This window comes from Dicentrarchus labrax, unplaced genomic scaffold (genome assembly GCF_905237075.1).
Source record: "Dicentrarchus labrax unplaced genomic scaffold, dlabrax2021, whole genome shotgun sequence".
Lineage (NCBI taxonomy): Eukaryota > Metazoa > Chordata > Actinopteri > Moronidae > Dicentrarchus > Dicentrarchus labrax.
Window position 1 is genome coordinate 6,093,044 of NW_026136722.1, and position 21,763 is coordinate 6,114,806.

The window sequence follows — 21,763 nt, forward strand, 5'->3', positions numbered from 1 at the left end:
CGGTATCAGTTCTTTCCCAGATGTCCTGATTTTTCTAGCAGAAACTTTGGGCTGCCTTCCAAAGCTACACAACTGGCTTTAGTCGTGTGCATAGTATAATAGGATGCATATTTTTACTTGTTAATTAATTAATCCTTAAATGAGATTACGCAATAATTGTTACCATAGTAAACGTATAGCTCTATAAGCAGAAGGGTTATTCTCTAATGTTGGTGACAGTGTTTTTAACCCCTGCTACCCGTTGATGGTACAACAGTTAATTTACTCAGTACCTAAAGAGGTAACTTTGTGCAATTAAATAGCTGCCATTTCTTTCTGGAATATGTGTCATGTTAGCCAGCAAACAATAAAACATTACTTTTATTTCATAAAGTATAAAACAATATAAATATAAAATTGTTAAGTTTGGTGCTGATTAAACATAGTACACTGAAGATACATAAAAAAATTGGCGCCATGCCACAGACACGGCCTTTGACAAAAACTTAAACCTAGGAAGAGTTTGTTCAAATATAACGCATGCAAAATGTCCAAAATGGCAGCTAAATCCAAAATGGCAGACTTCCTGTTGACTTTGGGGTATGGGTCCCAGTCTGGGCATGATATAAGTTTGTCCCAGTTTTCATGCATATTGGTGAAACGTGCCGCAGGGGCTGCACGTTAGGGACTGCTGTCGAGCCATATTGCCACACCCATGTGCGAAACCCATATGACACATAACTTTCATTGTGAAAAATAATAATTATCAAGCAGTTTCAATAGGTTAATCGACCCAAAGCTTAGGCCCAAATTAAATTATTGCCCACTTATCTGGGGATCCCTTTGAACCCCCTGAAAGATGTTGAAATGAAAATGAAAACCATTTAATTGACACATTCATGTTAATTTCACCTGGTCAGCCTGTGACATTTTAACTACAGCTAGGTGAAACAACTTCATAGATGCACCACAATGGCACTTGCAGTGCTGATCATGCAAAAAAGATTGATTTTAGCTTTGAGGAACCACACAAATTCACATTCCTCTTTGAAAGTACATTACAAGCGTAATCTGTGATTCTGAAAGTGCATAGCTTACAGGCATTCATAGCAGAATTGAGAACACTGGGAACCCACATAATTTCTTGTTTTAAGCCTCAAATTCCTTATCTGGAGCATTCACGTTTGAGCTCAGTCAATGACTCACTGAGAATTTTAGTCATTACTTGTATCCCTCGGGTAATATACATAAGATTTTTGATCTCAGTGTAAACACCCAGCGAGGACAGAAAATGCAGCTTTTCACAGCTTTTTTGTATTCATATTGGCAATATGAAGCGCTTGAAATGAAGAATGTGTTGCCCAAAACTCCTCATGGATCCACAGTATGTTTTCACTGTTGTTTTCCATCCAGCCTCTTCCTGTGTCTGTCTCAGACTGTCGCAGTGAGTGTGTGTGGGAGGGGGAAAGCAAGTTTTTCCATGGCTCATCACAGCCTTTAGCTCATAGTGCAGCTAAATAGGTGACTGTATATCCGCTACCCCAATTAAGGGTGTTAATGTGTGAGAGTGTGTATGTTGAGAAAGTGTGAATTTGTTTGTGTGTGTGTGTGTGTGTGTGTGTGCTAACACAGCAGTGTGCAAAGTCTCTCTCTCTATTTCTCTCTCTCTCTTTCTGTCACACACATATTCTTCAGTCGTCATCATTATACACAAAAAACACACACTGAGTGGAAGCTTTCCCAGCATGTAGGAATATTCTGAAAAGAGTGTTGGAGAATGAGCAGCAATATTATGGTCCAGAAAACTTTGATGAAATAATTTTATTATGCAAACAAATATGCGAGTGGGGCTATTTTTTCACTGTCTTTACTACAGACCCACACACGCATAACACACTGGAAACACTTCCAACCATTTCTGCAAAGCTGTCTCCTGCTTAATTGTAGTCGCCGGTAATAGCTGCAGGATCTCTCTAAGAAGCTTTGTCATGGGAAATAAAACACAGCAGAGTAAGAATAAACTTCCTGCCTCCACAGGAAGCAGCTGTTGCCATGGTAAAGCTAATTTAAAAGGCCAGTTTTGGAAAGGCAAAAAAATAGCCTGGTTTGAGAGACAGTGTATTTGTACTGAGATAATAAATGTATACACAGGTATATGATTATTAGGCAAAGAGACTCAACATATCAGCCTGTCACTGAGTGTGTGGGGGGGTGACTTTCCCCTTTCTCATGTTTTTGAAATCTCCACATGGTTTTAACATCTCGTCAGAGGATTAGCTCTGGAGCTGTGAAAGATACCGGCTACTAAATCACCACTGTCCTATTTTTTAGCTTGTAATGAATAGCCTTTAATATCATTATCCTATAAAAACAAAGTCTGCTCTCCCACTGGCACTTAATCCTACTGTAGGATTTAGTGCAAACAAACACATTTACTCATGCACACACACACATGCACATAAAGGAAACCACACCAACGCATGTTATCTGCTTGTGTCTGTAGCACAGATACACATATACAAATATCACATTGGTGATACTAAAGATGAAAATTCACTCATGATCACAGAGCTTAAATTTATCATGCAGCAGCTTCAAACATGCCCTTAATATTACTTATACGAATTACTGCAAGTACAGCCAGACAATAATACTGTGACCGTGTGTGTGCATGATTGTGCATACCTTATGTCCAGCTATGCACATGTCCGGCCTTTGCTTGGCTCCTTGCCTCTTGCTGGCGGCCTCCTTTGGCTGTCAGTTGAAAGCAAGAGAACTACCAAGTCCAATATGTTATTATGCATTCACTTAGGCTCTGGCAGCTAATGGTTGACTTGCTAGCTGGCTTACCGGTTGGATGGACATGAAGACTGGCTGAGCCAAAACAACAAAGTTTATGTCTTTCTTTGCTCTTTTGTTTATTCTCGTATGATTCATCTGTTTGCCTTTGAATCCTTAAAAGAACATGATGACATCTTTGCCAGCAGTAGTGAACACTCACAATTCTTTTTTTTTTTTTACAAAACAAAATTAGAAGTAGGATTGTGTTCTTTGTTTATAAAAATGTTTAAGCAGGTATGTGTAAAATTGCACAGTGGATAATGCAGAAATTGTGCATATATGCATGTGTGCCTGTGTGTGTGTGTTTGTGTGTGTGCTATATTCACAGATAAAAGTGAATCCATTCATGAGCTAAGTGGTTAGGGGATGGGAAGTCATTTCCTCTTGCACAACACTGTGATGGGGCTAAATGAATCGTCAATGAATGTGCAATGACTGTTGACATTGATTTACTCTCCGCTGTAGTACCCCTCTGTGTTTGTTTGATTGTGAGAGGTGATTGTTATCAGTAAGCAATGCATTCTGTTATGCAGACAAGTGAGTTTACGATAAGAGCATTAGCTTTCGCAGGGCAAAGAGACAGCGAGAGACTGATGGGCCTTTGGGGCTGGAAAACAACAAGCATTAAATATCTGTGAGTTGTGAGGTGATGTTATGACATGGGGGTGATTTAGTGGTCTATGGGAATGACTGCAGAGCCAAAAGCCTGTTTGTCCAATCCAACTTTCATGAAATAAACATATTCATTATTCATTATATTTATTTTCTGCGGCGCAAATACGGCACGTTAATTAAATCAAAGCAGGCGTTTTCTGTTATCTAAAGTCAGTGTAATACGTCAAACAATGTGATAATTATTTAATTCCTCTAATCCCAGTGTCAATTCACATTGTCTTTCAGATTTCGGCTGGGTTGCCATGACGAGCGAGGAGTGTCCTGTGCCGCTGGGGAGCCTTTCCTCAGCAGGGCCAGGGCAGAGTGAGGAATACGGCTCGGCGCACGCTGATGATATCATTGAGGAAGTGGGTCCAGAAGATGATGTCAGCATCGGCAGTGACCTAAGCACCCTTGTGGTGCCCTTCCCAGAGCTGGCGCCTGTGGTCTTCTTCTGCCTCAAGCAGACCACCTGTCCTCGCAACTGGTGCATCCGTATGGTCTCCAGCCCATATCCTTTCATTTACTGGTGGAGCTGGCCCCTTTAACCTTAAAGATAACTTTTACGTAATAATTTAACCTTTGCCATTTACCTTAATTATTCACCTGCATATCATCTCAAAGTGCATGTTGACTTGCAAAGATGAGGCTGTCCTCATGGAATGAACTTTACATGGTATCTGTTTAAAAGATTAGCACACGCCATTTTAACCTAATTTTTTAACCTTTTCTGTTCAGTGGCACGCCTTTCATAAAGCATTCAGTCGCCTTTACTCCTCCATCCCGTCCTTTCATCTCCTCATCTAACACTGGTGCTTCCCTCCCTCTCTGTATCCACTTTCTTTCTTTCTGCTTATCAGTCACCCACTTTTGCAGAATCACAATTTCCCTTCTTTGTGATGTCTTTCATCTTCTTCATCTTTTGATACATTTTCATCCATTTTGACTCTGACCATCCTCCCATCCACCCTCACCCTCCTTTATCTCGTGGATTTGCTACCACAGTACATCAGACATCCCAGAATCTTCTCAAAGTAAGTGTGTTTGACATCCTTACACAGCTGCAACTGCAGTGATCAGCATTGCACTGCTTGAACAATGGAATGTGTACATTTGTATGTGTGTGCTTGCTTGCGTGTGAACCAGCAGTTGTCAGTTTGCTGACTACACTGACAGTGGCGGTGGGACTAAGGATGATCCTTTCACATTAGGGACAGACAAGACCACACTGGGCTGGCTGCCGCACTGCTGCAGGAATGTATGTGAGTGTGTGTACATCTAAGTGTAATATGACTGTTGCCCTATTTACTCCCACCACACGGAGTGCAGGTCTCTAAGGATTATAATGGCAGTAAGATGCTTGCTTGGTCAGTCGGTCAGTTCAAACCTCTGTGAACACATGACTTATCATTGTCATGTGTAAGGAACAGCAGAGCCTTCAGGGGCAACTAGACTCTCAAGCTTTTTCACTCACTACTGTTGAGTCAATAGGGTATTTTTAAATGATATTGTTTACTTCAAATGATTTCAAATTACATCGTGGAGCAGAAACTGTATGTTCTTTAGAGCAAAACTAAACAACCACTTTATCAAGTTCCAAATGCGTTCTGCTCTGCAAACTAAGTCTTTTAAAATTAATATCCTTCTCTTCTTCACTATTTGTGTCATGTCTCTTCAGGCCTGGCATGCAAAAGCACAATGAACACTGTGCAACTAATGAATACATGTGACACACTGCAACAACTTTTCTTGTATAGCATGTTCATGACAAACCTCTGGGGCATTGGTGTGACAGTAGAACTTTCCAACAGTATATCATAATGCAAACAATCATCCAGTCCGTTTCTGACCACTCCCCATACATCTATTCCTACCAGAAAACACCATGCAACCATTCTTTTAAAACTGCATGTGTATTGTTAATACAACAAAAAACAATGAACACCTTTATTCCAGAAACTAAAGAAGCATTGAAATCTGTAATATTTCATGCAGTGTTTATCTAAAGTGTGTGGTGCCAGACAGACAGACTATTTCTCATGCTGACGTCAGCTTCTTAAAGTTGGCAGGATTACTCACTTTCCTAATAACTGCCTGTATTGTTGTTGAACATACTTTGGCAATAATTATAACTTGTACATAGTTAAATTAATCACAGAAGGCTTTGGCTTTCCACCACTTATTAAACTGCAAAAAATGGTGGGTAGAAGTAGTGAGAATATAGGAAATTAAATACTATATGTGTGCATTCACATACAATCACAGGGAATTAATGATGGGCATAGGCTGTGTTAAATGAATTGATTTTGAGCAAAGGTCTGAATATTGACACATAGACAGAAACACATGAAATGGCCGAGTTTTAATAAATATTCAATCCATGCATTTATTGGATCCCAGCAGGGAGAGACTCAATTATAGACAAACAAATGGGTGGTCAGAAAATCAGGAAGACAGAGGGAGGGTGTAGGCAGTCAGACAGACAAAACTGGACTGGACTTTCTGTTTGCCTTTCAGACTCTATCTTTGATGTTTGGAGGAAAAGAGGTTTCAGAAGGATTTTACACTGCTTGCTAATGGCTGAGCTCTGCTACACTCAGTTGGTCCCACGCCACAGGGTACAAACACACACACACTGCACACTCACACACACTCCAAAATCTTATTTCACATCGCCTGAGCTCCTATTGCAGCTCAGTGGTTGCTGGACACCCTTGGTGGCTGAAACTGTAAGCATGTTAAAACACAGAGAGACACACCCCGGTGTGTGTGTGTGTGTGTGTGTGTGTGTGTGTGTGTGTGTGTGTGTGTGTGTGTGTGTGTGTGTGTGTGTGTGTGTGCGTGTGTGTGTGAAAAGAGAGAGAAAAAGAGAGAAAGAATGTGTGAGAAAGGTGAAAAAGATCGAGTGTGTGTGTGAGACAGAAAAGATAGAAAGAATGTGTGAGAAAGGTGAAAAAGACTGAGTGTGTGTGTGTGTGTGGTGTGTGTGTGTGTGTGTGTGTGTGTGTGTGTGTGTGTGTGTGTGTAGGTGTGTGTGTGGTGGTTTGAGGGAAGTAGTTGAGGTGATTTTCCTCTCATGGAATCAACTGGAGAGCCAAGAAAACACGCAAACACACACTTCAGTCACTGTGCTGGTTAGTAAAGTGTTACTTTTGCCTACTGTGACCACGTTAGTTTAGACAGTTTTGAAGCTTGTTGAAGCGTGTGTGTGTATGTGTGTGTGTGTGAGTGCTGCTGCGTGTGTGGGATGGCAGTATATTCACAGGCTTTGTAGGACTGTGAGGATGTGTGTGTGCATCATCTACTGTGTGTGTGTGGGACTTAAACTGGTTTCTGATGCTTGGTGCAACGATTTGTACCCATTTCAATGTTTGTATTGATCGTACTAAAGTAGACTTCTGTATATACAGATATGTAGTGCACATTAATGTTTTGTTTTGAAGACTTTGATGATCATCAAAGATAAGCCTCATTTCATCATCAGAATCAAATAGTGTTTTGCTCATGCTGAGTGCAGTGTACTGTATCTGAAGTGAATTTTGTCTATGTGTGTGTAGGGGGCAATAAGTGGTTGTTTCACCATCTCTTTGCAGATCAATAATTCTGTTCACCACACAGAAGCTGTGAAAGGCCTTTAGTGACACACACACACACACACACACAGTCACACACATACACACACACACACACACACAATGATGCTCTCCCACGCCTGCCTGCAGCAGAGCACCTGGAGCACCTCTCTATATTGCACCCCACACACTTCTTCTCCCTCTCCCTATTGTTCTTGCTGTAAAGAGCACACACTCACATCCTATACGTACCATACAACAAAGATAAACCCTAATCCTTGTCTCTCATTGTTTTCAAACTCATTTTACTGTAATGATCCCACCTCATTCCCGTTTTTCAAGTTGATACTGATATCTGGTATGAGGTTTATTTGATTTCATAACTATCCTCTTACAACAAAGTTAAGTTAATTGCCAGTCTGTCTTTTTTTATTCCTCTCTTCCTCTGCATTGCTCCCCTCTCAATTCTTTCCCTCTCCTTATTTTCTTCCTCCATGTCACTCCTCTCCCACCCTTACGGCCGCCAATTTGTTTCCCCACTCACTCTTTGTAATAGTCAGATATCTGTATTTACATAACACATGACATGTCATGTTAAATCTGCAATCATTTTCCAGTTTTCTACTTTACTTTCTAATTTATTTAAGCATTTTTCCTCAATTGAAATCAGAGGTCTGCTCTCGGCTCTGCCTTGCTTTATGTTGTAGCAGCTGTTACTTCCCTCCTGCCAAGACTGATAGCAGATCAAATGTTCGTCCCAGTGCAGTCCTACTCACCTTTCATTGATTTGTACATTGAAGGACACAAATTAGTTTAGGCTACTGCTGTATTCTGGTACATCTATACAACCATATCCAAACTGGGACAGACACTGACTGGTTGAAGTTAATTTAGTAGATTTACACAGCCACTACTCTACTCTCACTGTTACGTGTTAAGGACTATGTTGGACTTTTTACTCCACAACATCTATATTATTTAGTAAATTATTACTTTGCAGGTTCTGATTATAATACAAAATCTGACAACAATTAAACAGATTTATCAATAGCAATACACCGATCAGCAACAACCAATAAAGCTCCTGTAGTAAAAGAACAGAAAGGCAACATTACATGGTGAGATTATTTGAAATAAATCAAATAATAATGCCGCCTTCAAGTGGAACATGCTTACTCAAAAATTCTAAATGCCCAACCTCATCGGGTATATACACCGATCAGCCATAACATTATGAGCACTGACTGGTGAAGTGAATAACACTTATTATCTGGTTATCATGGCTCCTGTCAGTGGGTGGGATATATCAGGCAGCAACATTTTGTCCACAAAGTTGATGTTTTAGAAGCAGGAAAAATGGGCAGCGTGAGGATTTGAGCGACTTTGAGAAGGGCCAAATTGTGATGGCTAAACGACTGGGTCAGAGCATCTCCAAAACTGCAGCTCTTGTGGGGTGTTCCCGGTCTGCAGTGGTCAGTACCTATCAAAAGTGGTCCAAGGAAGCAAAAGCGGTGAACCGGAGACAGGGTCATGGGCAGCCAAGGCTCATTGATGTACGTCGGGAGTGAAGGCTGGCCCGTGTGGTCCAATCCAACAGACAAGCTACTGTAGCTCAAATTTCTGAAAAAGTTAATGCTGGATCTGATAGAAAGGTGTCCGAACCCACAGTCCATCACAGTTTGTTGGCATGGGGCTGAAGTAGCCCAACCTTTACCAGCTGCAACATTAAAGCGATGTACAAATTTAATGGATCAATAATCAGAATCAATACAATTATATATATTATTTGGAATTTGAACATTCTGCATACTGAGTACTTTTACTTTTATGCATAAATTTGATACTATTGATATTTAACAAAGTTCCTTGATTTCAAGGGGAATCTCACCCATTGACAGGCTATATAGAAATGTTTGTTCTTTGTTTATGTGGGTCATATAGAGGCATCAGTTTAAGGCAGGCATCATTAAATTTAAACTGTTTCATAGCCAATTAAAAAACGTGTACTACGTTTAAGTAAGATTTTGAATCCAGGACTGAAATAGCATTTATACAATGTGGTATTGCTACTTTTACTTTCATAAAGGAGTAATGGTTCTACCACTGCTGACAGATACATGCACACATAATAGTGTGCAGGCAGCGTCAGTAGCTCTTCCGCCCTCTCAATGTTAAATTTGACTCTTTTTGAAGAATCTATGGGTTAAAGCAACACTATGTAAAATTTGGTATTTGTTATTACTTCATAGTCCAACAGCAAGAAGGTCAACTCACCGTCTGGCTGCAGCCTTTTATTTCACAAAGCTCTCGCCAACTGCTCCACTCTCTGTGTGCATTTGCTTTTTCTTTATAAAATGTGATCCATTTTCACCACAATCAGTGACATAGTTGGTGGTGTTTGACTTTGTGCAGTAACGTATTACGCACTTGTCCCAACCCAAAGACCAAAGCTGCATAGTGCAAGAACAGGCAAATGGGATGTAAGTGGTAATGACAGAGGCACCATTCACCCTATTACAGTCAGTGTACCATCAAAATGATTTGAAGCTGTTATTTTAAGGCAGAAAAGTTACATAATGGGGCTTTAATTTCAGTTGCTTTTAATTCATTCCTCTGCAGTTCCTCACTTCATCAGCATCGAATTCCACAAATTCTACAGTTGAAAAGAAAAGGATATAATTCTGTATGCACAGTATGCTGTATGCTGCCTGTCTGTTGCACTGTGTCTCACTTACATGGTGAGGACTATCTCTCATCAACACTTTATTCTACAGATCAAGATGAGAACATGTCAGGTCACTCAAACTTCAGATAGCACAATTAACTACATTCAGTAAAACCTGACCTGTCAACAGTTACTCATGCTAGAAACACAGAGAAAGATAGATGTCGGTTTTTCATCTACTTCATCTTGTTGGTATCTTGTATTGGCCTGGCTCATGCTTGCAGGGTAATTAACTGCAGCATGCGGCATTTCAGAAAGGAAATATGCTGGCAGCTGTGTATGAGTTGTTTAGATGAAGAGCATTGACTGATGTATGGCTCAGGGCGCCGTCTTTTGTCTTTCCTCGTCCAAACATCATTACAGTTGCATGCACTTCACTACATTTTCTGACTCCTTCCTCTCTATTTCTTTTTTCTGCCTCTGGATTTTGCTCCGTCCTGCCACTCTCACATGGCTTGCGCCTCTCTTGTCATCCCCTCTTTTGTCAATTCTATGCTCTTGGTTTCTTGCCTTTTTTTCCTCTCCTTCTTCCACTGAAGAGCTGAATGCCAGTATCTATCCTTCTCTTCACATTATCTCACCCTCTACCCTTCTCCTCTGATTGGCTCCTGTGGTGTTCAAGCAGAGTGACCGGCCTCTGTGGCCCATGATCCTCTCTGGCCCTGACAGCTTGTTATCTCCATGGTGACGGATGGCTGAGGCATTGCCGTGCCTTGCTCTTAACTACTGCTGAGGATAGAGTGCACACCTGGGACACATCACCTACTCTCTCTCTCACCTCCCCACTCTCTTTCTCTGGTTTCCTTATTCTTTTTCTTTCTCTAAACTTTTGCTTTGTGCCCTTCTGTTTTCTAGTTGGAAAAGTTGCTGTGGGGCTACATTGTAAAGTGTGTGTGTGTGTGTGTGTGTGTGTGTGTGTGTGTGTGTGTGTGTGTGTGTGTGTTTGTAGATGCTGTTCCACTTGTTTTGACAGATGTTCTGTTAAAGAACATCAAAAGTCTTTCTTTAATTCACAGCAACGGTCTGTGTCTTTGTTTTATCCCTTGCTTGTTCTCCTGTCTGATTTCTGTCATTTCTTCCTTTTTGCCTTCTATTTTGTTCTCATTCACAAATTAAACCACTCCCTCCATACATCAGTTCCCCCTTCCTTAAGATGTTGTCTCTTCCCAAATTTCTATTTATGCCTTCATCTTGTGCAATAATTCGAGTGTTCCACTTATTTTAATGAGCCTTTGCTTCAAGTATGAACTGTTGTCCTTTTACCCCGGGGAGAGTCTCCTTTATAAAAGAGGTGCAAACATTAATGAGATAAACCTCTGTTAATGATTAATAAACCATATTAGAATATTAATGTTAAATGCCTCCAAAATAAATCCCATTGCTAATGTTAATACTAGTACCAATACTGATTCTAATGATCCGCACTCTCATCAATCTTCTAACTTCTTCTTGCCTTCCTCCTTCTCTATTCTTCCTCAGGTCTAGTCCAAACTGCATTAGTGCCTGTACTATGAGAGAGGAAGAAGAGATGAGAGGGAAACAGTGGGGGAGAGATGAAGGGCTTAAAGTGACTCTAATGACTACAGTAGTACCAAGCCTCAGTGCATACACACTCAGTATGACCTCTAGTACATATGCATTACTCTTTCGTAGTAGTTCAGTTCCACTGAACATGTGCTTTTCATACTATGGCAGCTTGAAGTTCACAGCTTGTAAATGTTAAATAATAAAGAGGGATACTATGAGTAATGCTACATTATGTTACTCACTCTTCTCATTATGTTCATCCCATTTCCTTGTACTCTAAAGGACACCAGCATTTCACATAACAAATGCAATGATTTTCCAAGAATCTTGGACTGAAAATCATTCTCTTTAAAAATATTTTAATGGTCGATTGGGCGATTAGAGTGAAATTTGCCTTACCAGCCTTCCTCAGAAGATTTTTTTACATAGCTAATATAATGTCATATGAATTTACCACAAACCCCGCTTCACAGTGCGGCAGCTCAGTCCAGCTCTTCTTCACTGACATGCAGTGCGTTCGTGAAGTCTCACAGCCATCTGCGGGTCTGCACACGGCCCATCATGGAAGCAGTAAATTAGAAACCACTCTGTCTGTGGTTTAGATACGCTTATTGACTATTTAGATTTACTAGGAATAGCTAGGAAATGTGTTGGTGTGTATGTACATACCTCTTGTGGACTAAACAGTTAGATTAAGCTGTTCCGGATGTGCCTTATTTTTCATTTGTAATTTTCTTGCTGCTTATCAGTCAGGTTGTAGGATTGTTATTTACATAACATTTACATTTTTGCCCATGTCAGTGTGTACATGTACTCTATGTCCACATACTATGTGCATGCATCAATTCATGTGTGCAAATGTGCTTCTGTGTGTGCATTATGACCCACCACTGTTGAATTATGTAGACCATGTTCTTGTAATGCAGCCATAATTGAGTTATAGATTAGTTCAATGTTGCATTTTTAGAAGAGAATTCCATTCAGATAGCTGGCTGACATTATCCACCTACTGCGTCACCGCTGTGTTATACTATATGTTGTCCTGTATATTGCAGCAATACCTTAGACAACAGTGCCTATTTGTCTGAACTCAGTAACAGCAGGGAAGATTGCTTTTGGATAAACCGTACAGATAAATGTCAGAGGTGCACAAACAAAAGCACATGCACATAATCACACATACACAAATATAAGACTGCACGCACATACAAAACAAGTGTTTTTTCCTCTCCTTTTGTTTTCCGCCTTTTCCCATCACATTCTTGCTGCCTTCTTTTTTAACTTATAAAAGAATCATGTCTTCCTTTTTATGTCAACTCAACTCAGATGTATTGCTTTACACAAACTGGGACTCTTGAGAGAATTTAATAAGTCATTTAATGGCTCCATCACCACTAACTGCAGGGTACATTGTATCCAAGTGAGTGCTTTGTAGTTTGCTATTTCTCATCTATTATCCACAAAGTGCTACATAAATTGTATGAGTCATTCTGCACTGCAGTGAGTCTGTTCTTTGCTTCCGACCTCCTAAAAACTCTCCTGAACAGATTCGAAATTTTCTTCAAAAATATGGGTACATGATTGAAAAAAAGTTACAGTGAGCACGATGATGAGCCTGAAATGAGGTGATGATGACTGACTAGCTGCCTGGTCAAGTTAGAACCAGCATTCGCTAGTCCTCAGACTCTTCAGTGAAGGCAAAGTGATGTTTGGCTAATTATTCATAAATGACTTGTAATAGTGATGGTAAGCTAAGGAGGGTCGTGTGTATTTTAAGAACATAGTTGTAGCAGATATCAGTTAAGTGTGAGGCCAATAAATTGTCCTTATCTCTGCTGAGGTCCTTATACCCACCTTCCCATCTCTGCTCAAGTGGAGTGAAGCTTACAGTGGAGACTGTAGCTAAATTATACCATGGAATACATGTGCATTGCCACACTTATACTTTATTATTTTTCAGCCAGATTTTACAGCTCTGCATTTTCACACACGATCTCTTTTATCTATGGAGGGAGTGGGTCCTCCTCTGTGAAGTCCACCATGTCGAACCGCCATGTTTCTACAGACAAACAGACAAACCAAACACGGGCTCTAGTTAGGGCTTTTCACATTTTTCACATTTTTCACCCACCATAGTTTATCCTTGGCAAAAATTGTAAAAACTGTGTGTGAATGTACTATGCTAAAGGGTTAGGGGTTAGTGTGTGTGTGTGTGTGTGTGTGTGTGTGTGCGTGTGTGTGTGCGTGTGCGTGTGTGTGTGTGTGTGTTTGTACATGTGCAAGTGTGTACAGTACGCACAGATATGCAGGACAAACTGTACTGAATGCTGAATTGCAAATCCTGTTAACAAACTGAACATTCTGGAAAGTAAATCCAGTAAAAAAGTTTTTCTGGTTAAAATTATGCTAGACTTTACTAATTTCAATATGGAAATATACTGCTGACAGACCAGTGCTTAGCCTCGAGTAAAAGATAGTTCAGGTCTGGCAATAAAATATGTAATAGGCACTCTGACTTGTATTTGGCTTTTTTGCTCCTTCAGAACAGAAGGGCAACTCTCCATGGCATCGTCCTTGAAACAGAGGAATTTGAAGAAAAGCAACAAAAGCTTACATGTTATTAGTTTGAATATGAATTCTATGGTTATTACCAGAGGCAGCTGTAAAGACAGCTACAGATAAGCAAAGCAATAATTATTCTACTCCAAATATTCTTGTCTTGTAGGAAGCTAAACTGCCAGCAGACAGAATTACTAATAAATCAAATGTGACAGCTCACAGTCTGTCCTTACTTTGTAGAATAAATTTTGTCATTTCAAAATACATTCTGCCATGTTTTGCCTATGGCTAATGCTATAAACAATGAAACTCTACTGCATACTTAAAAATGTTGCTCCAAAGAAAGTATTACTGTATATATATACGTAGATTTTTTTAAATTAGGATCAGGATGATTAATTCTAAAATTACATATTCAGGATTTAAGGAAGGAAAGCAAAGCCTTTAACCAAATTAATCATTACGTTAGAGTATAGTTATTGTACTTTCTGGGTAGCTTTTGCAGATTGCACTTAAAGCGATAGAATGATAAACTTCAGGTAATTATGAAACCTGGCTCTGACACTGAATGCAGAAGAAAGGCAGTGAGGTTTTGTCAAAGAACATTACATTTTATAAAGCAGAACAAACAGCTATTATGAACCCTGGCAACACTTCCAGTCCAATTTTGTAGAATTGTGGGAAGTGTGAGGATAGCGTGAGTCACTAAGGGATGTTTATGAATATTCTGCTTTTTGATTGATCATCAGTATGTTTGAGCATGAACCATTTGCCCACTTGCTGCGCAGGCTTTGAGGTCTGCCCTTCAGTAATGATTACTTATGAGCACATTAGCAGACCAAGAAGACTCATTACAATATCAAGGAGACCAGCAGATCACATGCCCTTTTAGTGCCTTTGAGTAGAGTATCCGTCTTTGTGTTCTGGCTATATGTGACATGAGCATCACGTTACCAATTCATGGGTCACAATTATGCCAAGCTCAGATGAGTCCCCCACCAATGCATCATTACATGTTGGAGGCAAACTCATGGAAACCTCACACCTTTCCAATGGTCAAACAGGAGTGTGAATGGAGTTTCCTTGAGTGGTGATGGACATTTAAATCAGTGCACATAAAACCTCAGCATGCTGTTTGCATAAAGTAGCTTGTGATTCACCTTCCCCCAGCTGTCATGTGTGATGGTGCCCTCCCCACACTTCACAGGAGATGAATGACACAACTGCCTACAAGGCCACAATGGTGGTGAAGTAAGACTGCCATTTGAGGCCCCCCTGATGAAGAGAGAGTAGGAGGCTCATGACCAAGCTGGTGTTGACCTGGGAGAGATCAAAGCGAGTTTCACAGGGCAGACAGATGGAGGAATTTAATTTCCTCAAGGCACTTTAATATTAGAGGCATAATTTCATGACTGCCTAATAGTTGGAGAAAAGTCTAAGATGAGCATGCAAGTCAAGGGGAAGCCCATTGTATCGATCAATATTGACATGATAAAGAAGCTTTAAGAATTGTGAATTTTAACTTAGTCCCTTTCCAGTTGATGCATTTTCTATTCATTTGATTTTGAATCAAGAAAAGTCAGACAAAGAAAGAGACACATTGGAGATTTTAGATGAAGTTTAGGTGATTTGTGGATGCAGTCTGCGTATTAGCAGATCTTTATATGTAAAGCTTTATATCACACGATATCAGAGTTGGCAAAATGAGCAGTTCAGATGTGTACACGTGGCACTGAAAATGGAGGAAATAAGTATGTGATGAGCAGGGAGAGATAAAAGAATGAGAAAAGGGGGAGGGGAGGGAAAGATGGAGATGGAGGATGAGAAAGGGTAATCATTGTACAGATACATGGGGAGGGACAGAGAGTTAGTGAGAGGCACAAAAGCAAGACATTGAGTGAAGGACAAGCTTGTAACTTGTCTCTGAAAGACAGATGAAACGGAAAGAGAAAAGATGGAGACGAAAGAGACGGATGATAGCCCTTGGAGAGAGAGAGAAGAGGAAGAAGTGAGCGGTTGCTAGTTGGCACTTTTCTTGAAAAGGCAGCGTGTGAGAAGGAGACAGTGTGAAGGAGGAAAAGAGAGAGGAAGAGAAAGGGAGATAGTTAGCACAGTGGCAGAGTGAACTTTTGCCCAGTGCCTGTCAGTACCGAAGACGGCAGGGGACGGATGTTGTGTGAGTGTGTGTGCACGCGCCTGTGCGTCATGTGTGTATGTGTGTATCCTTGCCTCCTCTTGACAGTGAGGAAGAACATGAAGTCTCTAATTGCTCTGGTGACTGCAACTTCAGACCTCTTCCACAGTGAAAGGGAGAAAGACAGGGAGTGGGAGGGAGGGCAGAGTAACACTGAGATCAGGACAAAAAAAGACAAAAGGTCTTAGTAACAGGAAGAGGGACTAAATGTTAATGTTATAAATATTATAAAATTTATTACTGAGCGCCACACAGAAAGCCTCAAACAGACAAATAACAGAGATCATGCACCAAATAGGGTACGAGGGCATATGCCTTACTGACATTGTATGGCTGTGTGCATCTAATATTAACATGGGAGGAGCTGTGTGGAACAGGGACTGAAATAGGGTTCAAAATATGTCTCATTTATTTTGATAAATTCCCAGTCCCCTACTTATACTGTCTAAATTGCATAAGCTCAGTTCACCAATATGATATCCAAAGGATATCAAGTCAAATATGATGCTGTAATGTGTAAAAGTTAGTAATTTGTTCCGTATTAAGAGACACTGACCCACAGACCATAACAGATATTGTTGTAACACTTTTTACTGCAGCAGAGCTTTCAGGCTATAGCCTATATAGATAGATATTTCTCTCATGAGCTGGCAGAGACCAAAAACAGAGCTAAAAAGAGTAAATATTGGAATTACATTAACCAGTTAGCAAGATACACAACTTTAAATGACTGATAACATTGCTCCATAACTGCTGGATGTGTAAGTAAGCAACAGCTTACGCTAACAGTATCAACTTGGACTCAAAACTATCTGCTGCACCCAATTTGCCTTAAAATCAGGTACTGCAGATTTGAAATAAGGCTGCTAAGTCTTTTTTTACATGACAAAAATGTACATATATTTTTCCTCTTGTCTTCTCTAAAAAAAATAATGACTAATTATTTTTGTACTAATGCATTAGTGGTCAAAAATGGGAGAATGGGAAGTGCAGTGCAATAAAGATATATCATTGTCTGTTTAACTCTGCATATAGCAAAAATATTCTGTAAATCGACATTTCGAATGTCTTTTTTTTGTGTGTTTCATGGAAAGGGCAGGTGCCAGGTGGATGTACTATATTATAGTGTGAATTCAGAATAGTGTGGAAGACTCAGTTCATGCTTTGGTAATTGTGTGATTTTGACCCCTGCGGTTTCCCTAAATTCTGTCCAGTGACCCTCGTTCTCTCCTGGGCATATTCCCTTATTGCTCTGTCAGCTCTGGAAGGGGAGTGAGACAGAAAGAAGATTGGGAAGTGGGTGACGGGAAGGGGAAAATAACAGAAACAAGACAGTGGGGCTTTAAATAGAGGGAGCATCAGAGAGAAAGAAGACATATAGAGAGAGGTGAGAAAGAGAAAGGAAAGCGTTAGTGACCGCTAGGGACGTCCAGAAATGGCCCTGCTTTGTCACTGTCCCACACGCACACACACAAACGCATACAACTCTCTCTCGCTCTTCTCACTCTCATATATACACATAATCCTAGCTGTCAGATATATGTTACACATATATGGATCATACTCGGCTAAATCCTTTTTCAGTGTTTTTGCACCGGCTTTGTGTGTGTGTGTGTGTGTGTGTGTGTGTGTGTGTGTGTGTGTGTGTGTGTGTTGATGTGTGGGTGGCATCTGTCAGGGCGGATGCTAAAACCCTTCCTCTGGCCAATGATAAAAGCACACTGTGTGTATGTGTGCGTGTATATGTGTGTGTGTGTGTGTGTGTGTGTGTGTGTGTGTGTGTGTGTGTGTGTGTGTGACCACCCAGATGTTTGGACATTAGTTGACTGCTGGTATCTGCAGCTCAAATTAGCCTTGGGGCTTAGGTCATTAAAGACCCGCTTACTTATACCCACACACACACACACACACACACACACACACACACACACACACACATACTCCCGAAGTAGCTGAGTTGGTACATTTCTTCTAAAACTCTGTAGACTGTCATGTAACTGAATCAGCGCCTGACTCACTGACATAACTGCAACAAGCTCAAGTGATGTCAGCTCAGAGAGGGACAAACTGTTCAATGGGAGAAGGGGGAGAGGAAAGGGGGAGAAAAGGGTGAAACAAAAGACAGAATGTAAGGTGTTACAGAAGATTTAGAAATGAGGAGATGTGGTAAGATATAGGTAAATGATGCCTGAGGGGGAGAGGGAAAAAAAAATGACATTTTCTAATGCATGTCATGTGAAATGGTAGCTGGACAAGACAACGTAGCTCATGTGGGAAGCCAGCAAGAGATTGTGCCTGTTATACTCCCTTGGTGGTGGGATCCTGATGCAAATGCTGTGAACTAATAACTTGGGAAGAAAAAGCAAAATAAATTACTAAACAAAATGAACACTGCCACTGGACAGTCCCCCTCCTTTATTTCCTTTACAATGTCAAACTCAGCCAGTACTGATCTAACCTTGGCCTCTAAGTTAACCTTATATTATGTAGAAAAAAGCAAAAAAATACTCCCACAGTTTGTTCAGTTGGCTGACCTCCTGTCCTCACTTTTGCTTGGGCAAAATGGCTGACATGTCACCTCGTCTTCCTCTTATTATTGCATCCTAATGCACTAAAGACTGCTGATAACCTCAATTAAGGTTCCTGTTAGAGTCAGTTGTGTGTGGTTGAGTGTGTGTTTGTGTGTGCTGTACAAACAAGGATATGCACAAACCAACTTGATAATTTTTTAGGCATTCACATACACACATTTTCTTTGTCCCTCAACTCAAGACCGCATACATTGCGATCTAAACCTACACACGTAGAAATAAGATGATTCATCAGAACTCACCAAACAACCTGCTGTCTTCAAGTAATAACCAGTGTGCTATTTCTCTCACAAATGAGACTTGACAGCACAATTCTGTACAATTTAGTCTCTTGGCAGGGGAGGGAGAGAGAGAGAGTGTGAGAGAAAGAGAGAGAGTGTGTGTCCTTTTGGCCCATCCTTTTGGCCATTTTCCCAGTCAAACGAGTGTGAGTGCAAAGGCAGCCAGGGCCCCCAGAGAGCCAAGCACTGTTTAAATGATGTTATCACAATACATTTGTTTCCACTCCATCTGTTTCACTTACACATTCTCTCACTACCACTCCTCATCCCTCATCCTCTTTCAATATTTGATTCTCTCTGTATGTCACAATTAACATTGGACTGACTGTCAAATGTTATTCGGATATGTGGCCACGTGTGTGTGCTCATTTAACGTGTATTTTGTTGCAGTTGTGGCAGGAACATGGGGTATACTGTGACCCTTCATCTTATTACTAACACCCACAACACACACACACCTCAAACCTACCATCACCCTTCTGGCCATGGCCCCACATCATTTAGTGCTTCAATAAGTTATTGATCAGAATGTGCCCACAGTCCTATAGGGCCTTGTTCAGTCCCAAGGCCAGTACCAGTGTGTGGCTGCCAGTTATATTGACTGTTGGTTTATAGACCAGACATCTAATTCACAGATTCTGGTGGTTTATGGAGATCTGTGCATACTGTATATGGGATTCCTTTCATAATATTACCTTGATGTATGCCCGCTGTTTTTTTGTTTTGTTTTTTTGCCAAAATCCATATGGGAGGAGATCCTAGTTGTTTAAAATTTTAAAATGCTCATCTGAGTTGCCTTCAGTTAATACTGTGCACTGACAGTAATGACTTATAGGCAAAATACAAGTTGCCCTACCTTCTAGTTGAAGGTCACTGGGGCTGTATGTAGCTAGTGAGGAAGACCTGCAGACTCTACTCAGGGCTGAAAGAAGTCTCCTGCAAAACTCTACTGCATTTTCGAGTAAAAAATAATAATAACATTTATTGAATTTAATGTTTAATTTCTGACGATTGGAAATTGTATTTTTAATGTTTTGTCAAAAGTTAACACATTAACAATATTTATCATCAGGTCTCTATCAAGAAAATTGCCGGTGATTATTGGGTCGGTGCATTAATGGTGCAATTTTTTTTAGGCATTATGGGAGTCATGATGACTAATTTAATAATAATTTATTTTCTTGATATATAAATGTATATACATGGAGAAAATAACTTAATATAAATTAAGTATATACTTAAATATAAGAAAGTCTGACTTTGTTGTGTAAATGTACAGATTGCATTTACATGTACACCTGGCTTGGATCCAATCACCATGCCAGCCAGACGACCTCCACATATAGTCTTGCACTGATCAGATAGCATTCTGATTGATTGTACTGCATTTTGTGCACATTTGCACTTTTAATTAACATGCATATTCCCTTATAAGATATCCAGATACAGATTGCAGTTAAGAGTGTAAATGAGGTCAGAGAATCAACAGCATTGGTGTAATTATTTAAAGCCCACGAATATCTCTCTAAACTGAACACAGTAGAAAATAAATTAAGTCCAAAATAAGCTAAACGCTAAAGGATTTAGTAGATGGAGATATTTCTTTAGTGGGACATGAATTAAAAGACAGACACACTGCTGGTGTGTGAGTAACTCTAGAAATGTGCTGAATTGGCTTCCTTGCCACATGTGATTAATAGGGACTCTCCCTCTCTTCATCACTTGCCCAGTTTTGTCACTCTTCATCTCTTGCATCGCCTCTTCCTCTATTTCTTTGAGTAACAGTAACTTCAGCCATCTGTAAGGCAAAGTCACGCAGATGGAAGAGTGTGTAAAAGAAAAAGAGACAAAGTAAGGGTGTTTGCGTGACAGATATCACTCATGGAGCCACTGACAAGTCAATGAGTAGATGCCATGGTAAATTGGGACAACAGTGGTATTAAATATGTGTAATTTCCTACATTTCCATTGGCACCAATTGTGTAGAAATTAAAGGTTCTTAATATGACTAAAGTTTTATTTAAATTAGAGATTTGGGGATCTACAGGGCACTCACAGTATTAACAAACAGCTGCTCATCCATTACAAGTAAGAGAGTGAGAGAAGTGTGAATGATCACATCTAAAGTATTTGTTAAAGGCTTCTTTACATCAACAAATCTATGGACACCAGACTGGGCAGAAATGTTGTGGGTATTTCTAAATCTTATGTCTGAACCAAATAAGGAAATATTGAAAGATTATATATTCTGTTGTTGTTGTTTTGTTCAATTTAACTTCTACTAATGGTACAGTTGCATCTCCTCCATCCTTCTATGTGCCTGTGAAAGCAGGTATGAACGTGTGCGTGTTTATTCCATCTGAGTCTGTGCATGTCTGGTCCATTGTCCTTGTGTCCAAGCATGTTTGTGTGCATTTGTGCATATTGTGCTTGCCCGTACCTGAGCTCGCCAACCTGCAGAGATGCGACCCCACAGGGTGCAGTCACTGCCACTGCCTATTAATATCAATGGAACCAGTTGAGCTGCAATGACTGACCTTGGTTATGCTTTAGCTAACCAGTCAGCTAATGCAGCCTGCATTACAGTGCTATCTATTCTGCGGCTTGTAGGAATTGCTTGCTATTTTTTTTACCTGATTTGTAATGTAAATCATAAAATAATAACTTAAACCTATTAAGAAGAAGACTGTGTTTCTAGCCTTGCCCCTGCACCAGATCATTTACCTAATGAGATCTGAAAAATGATGATGCTGAATGCTTGCTCCTCATATTTTTTACATTGCGGTTGACACATTTAGATACTAAGACACACAGACACAGCTTGTCTTTCTAATGTCCCC

General features: G+C 40.2%; 1 protein-coding gene across 6 annotated transcripts in view; it reads left to right on the forward strand.

Moving 5' to 3' along the window:
* Positions 1-21,763, forward strand: part of LOC127356448 (voltage-dependent T-type calcium channel subunit alpha-1I-like) — a 152,214-nt gene that overhangs the window by 35,995 nt on the left and 94,456 nt on the right. For all 6 annotated transcript variants that reach the window (XM_051388190.1, XM_051388186.1, XM_051388184.1 and 3 more), the window contains exon 2: positions 3,721-3,984. In XM_051388190.1, coding sequence (XP_051244150.1) covers positions 3,738-3,984 — 247 coding nt within the window. In that variant the 5' untranslated portion in view covers positions 3,721-3,737. The remainder of the gene's footprint in view (positions 1-3,720; positions 3,985-21,763) is intronic.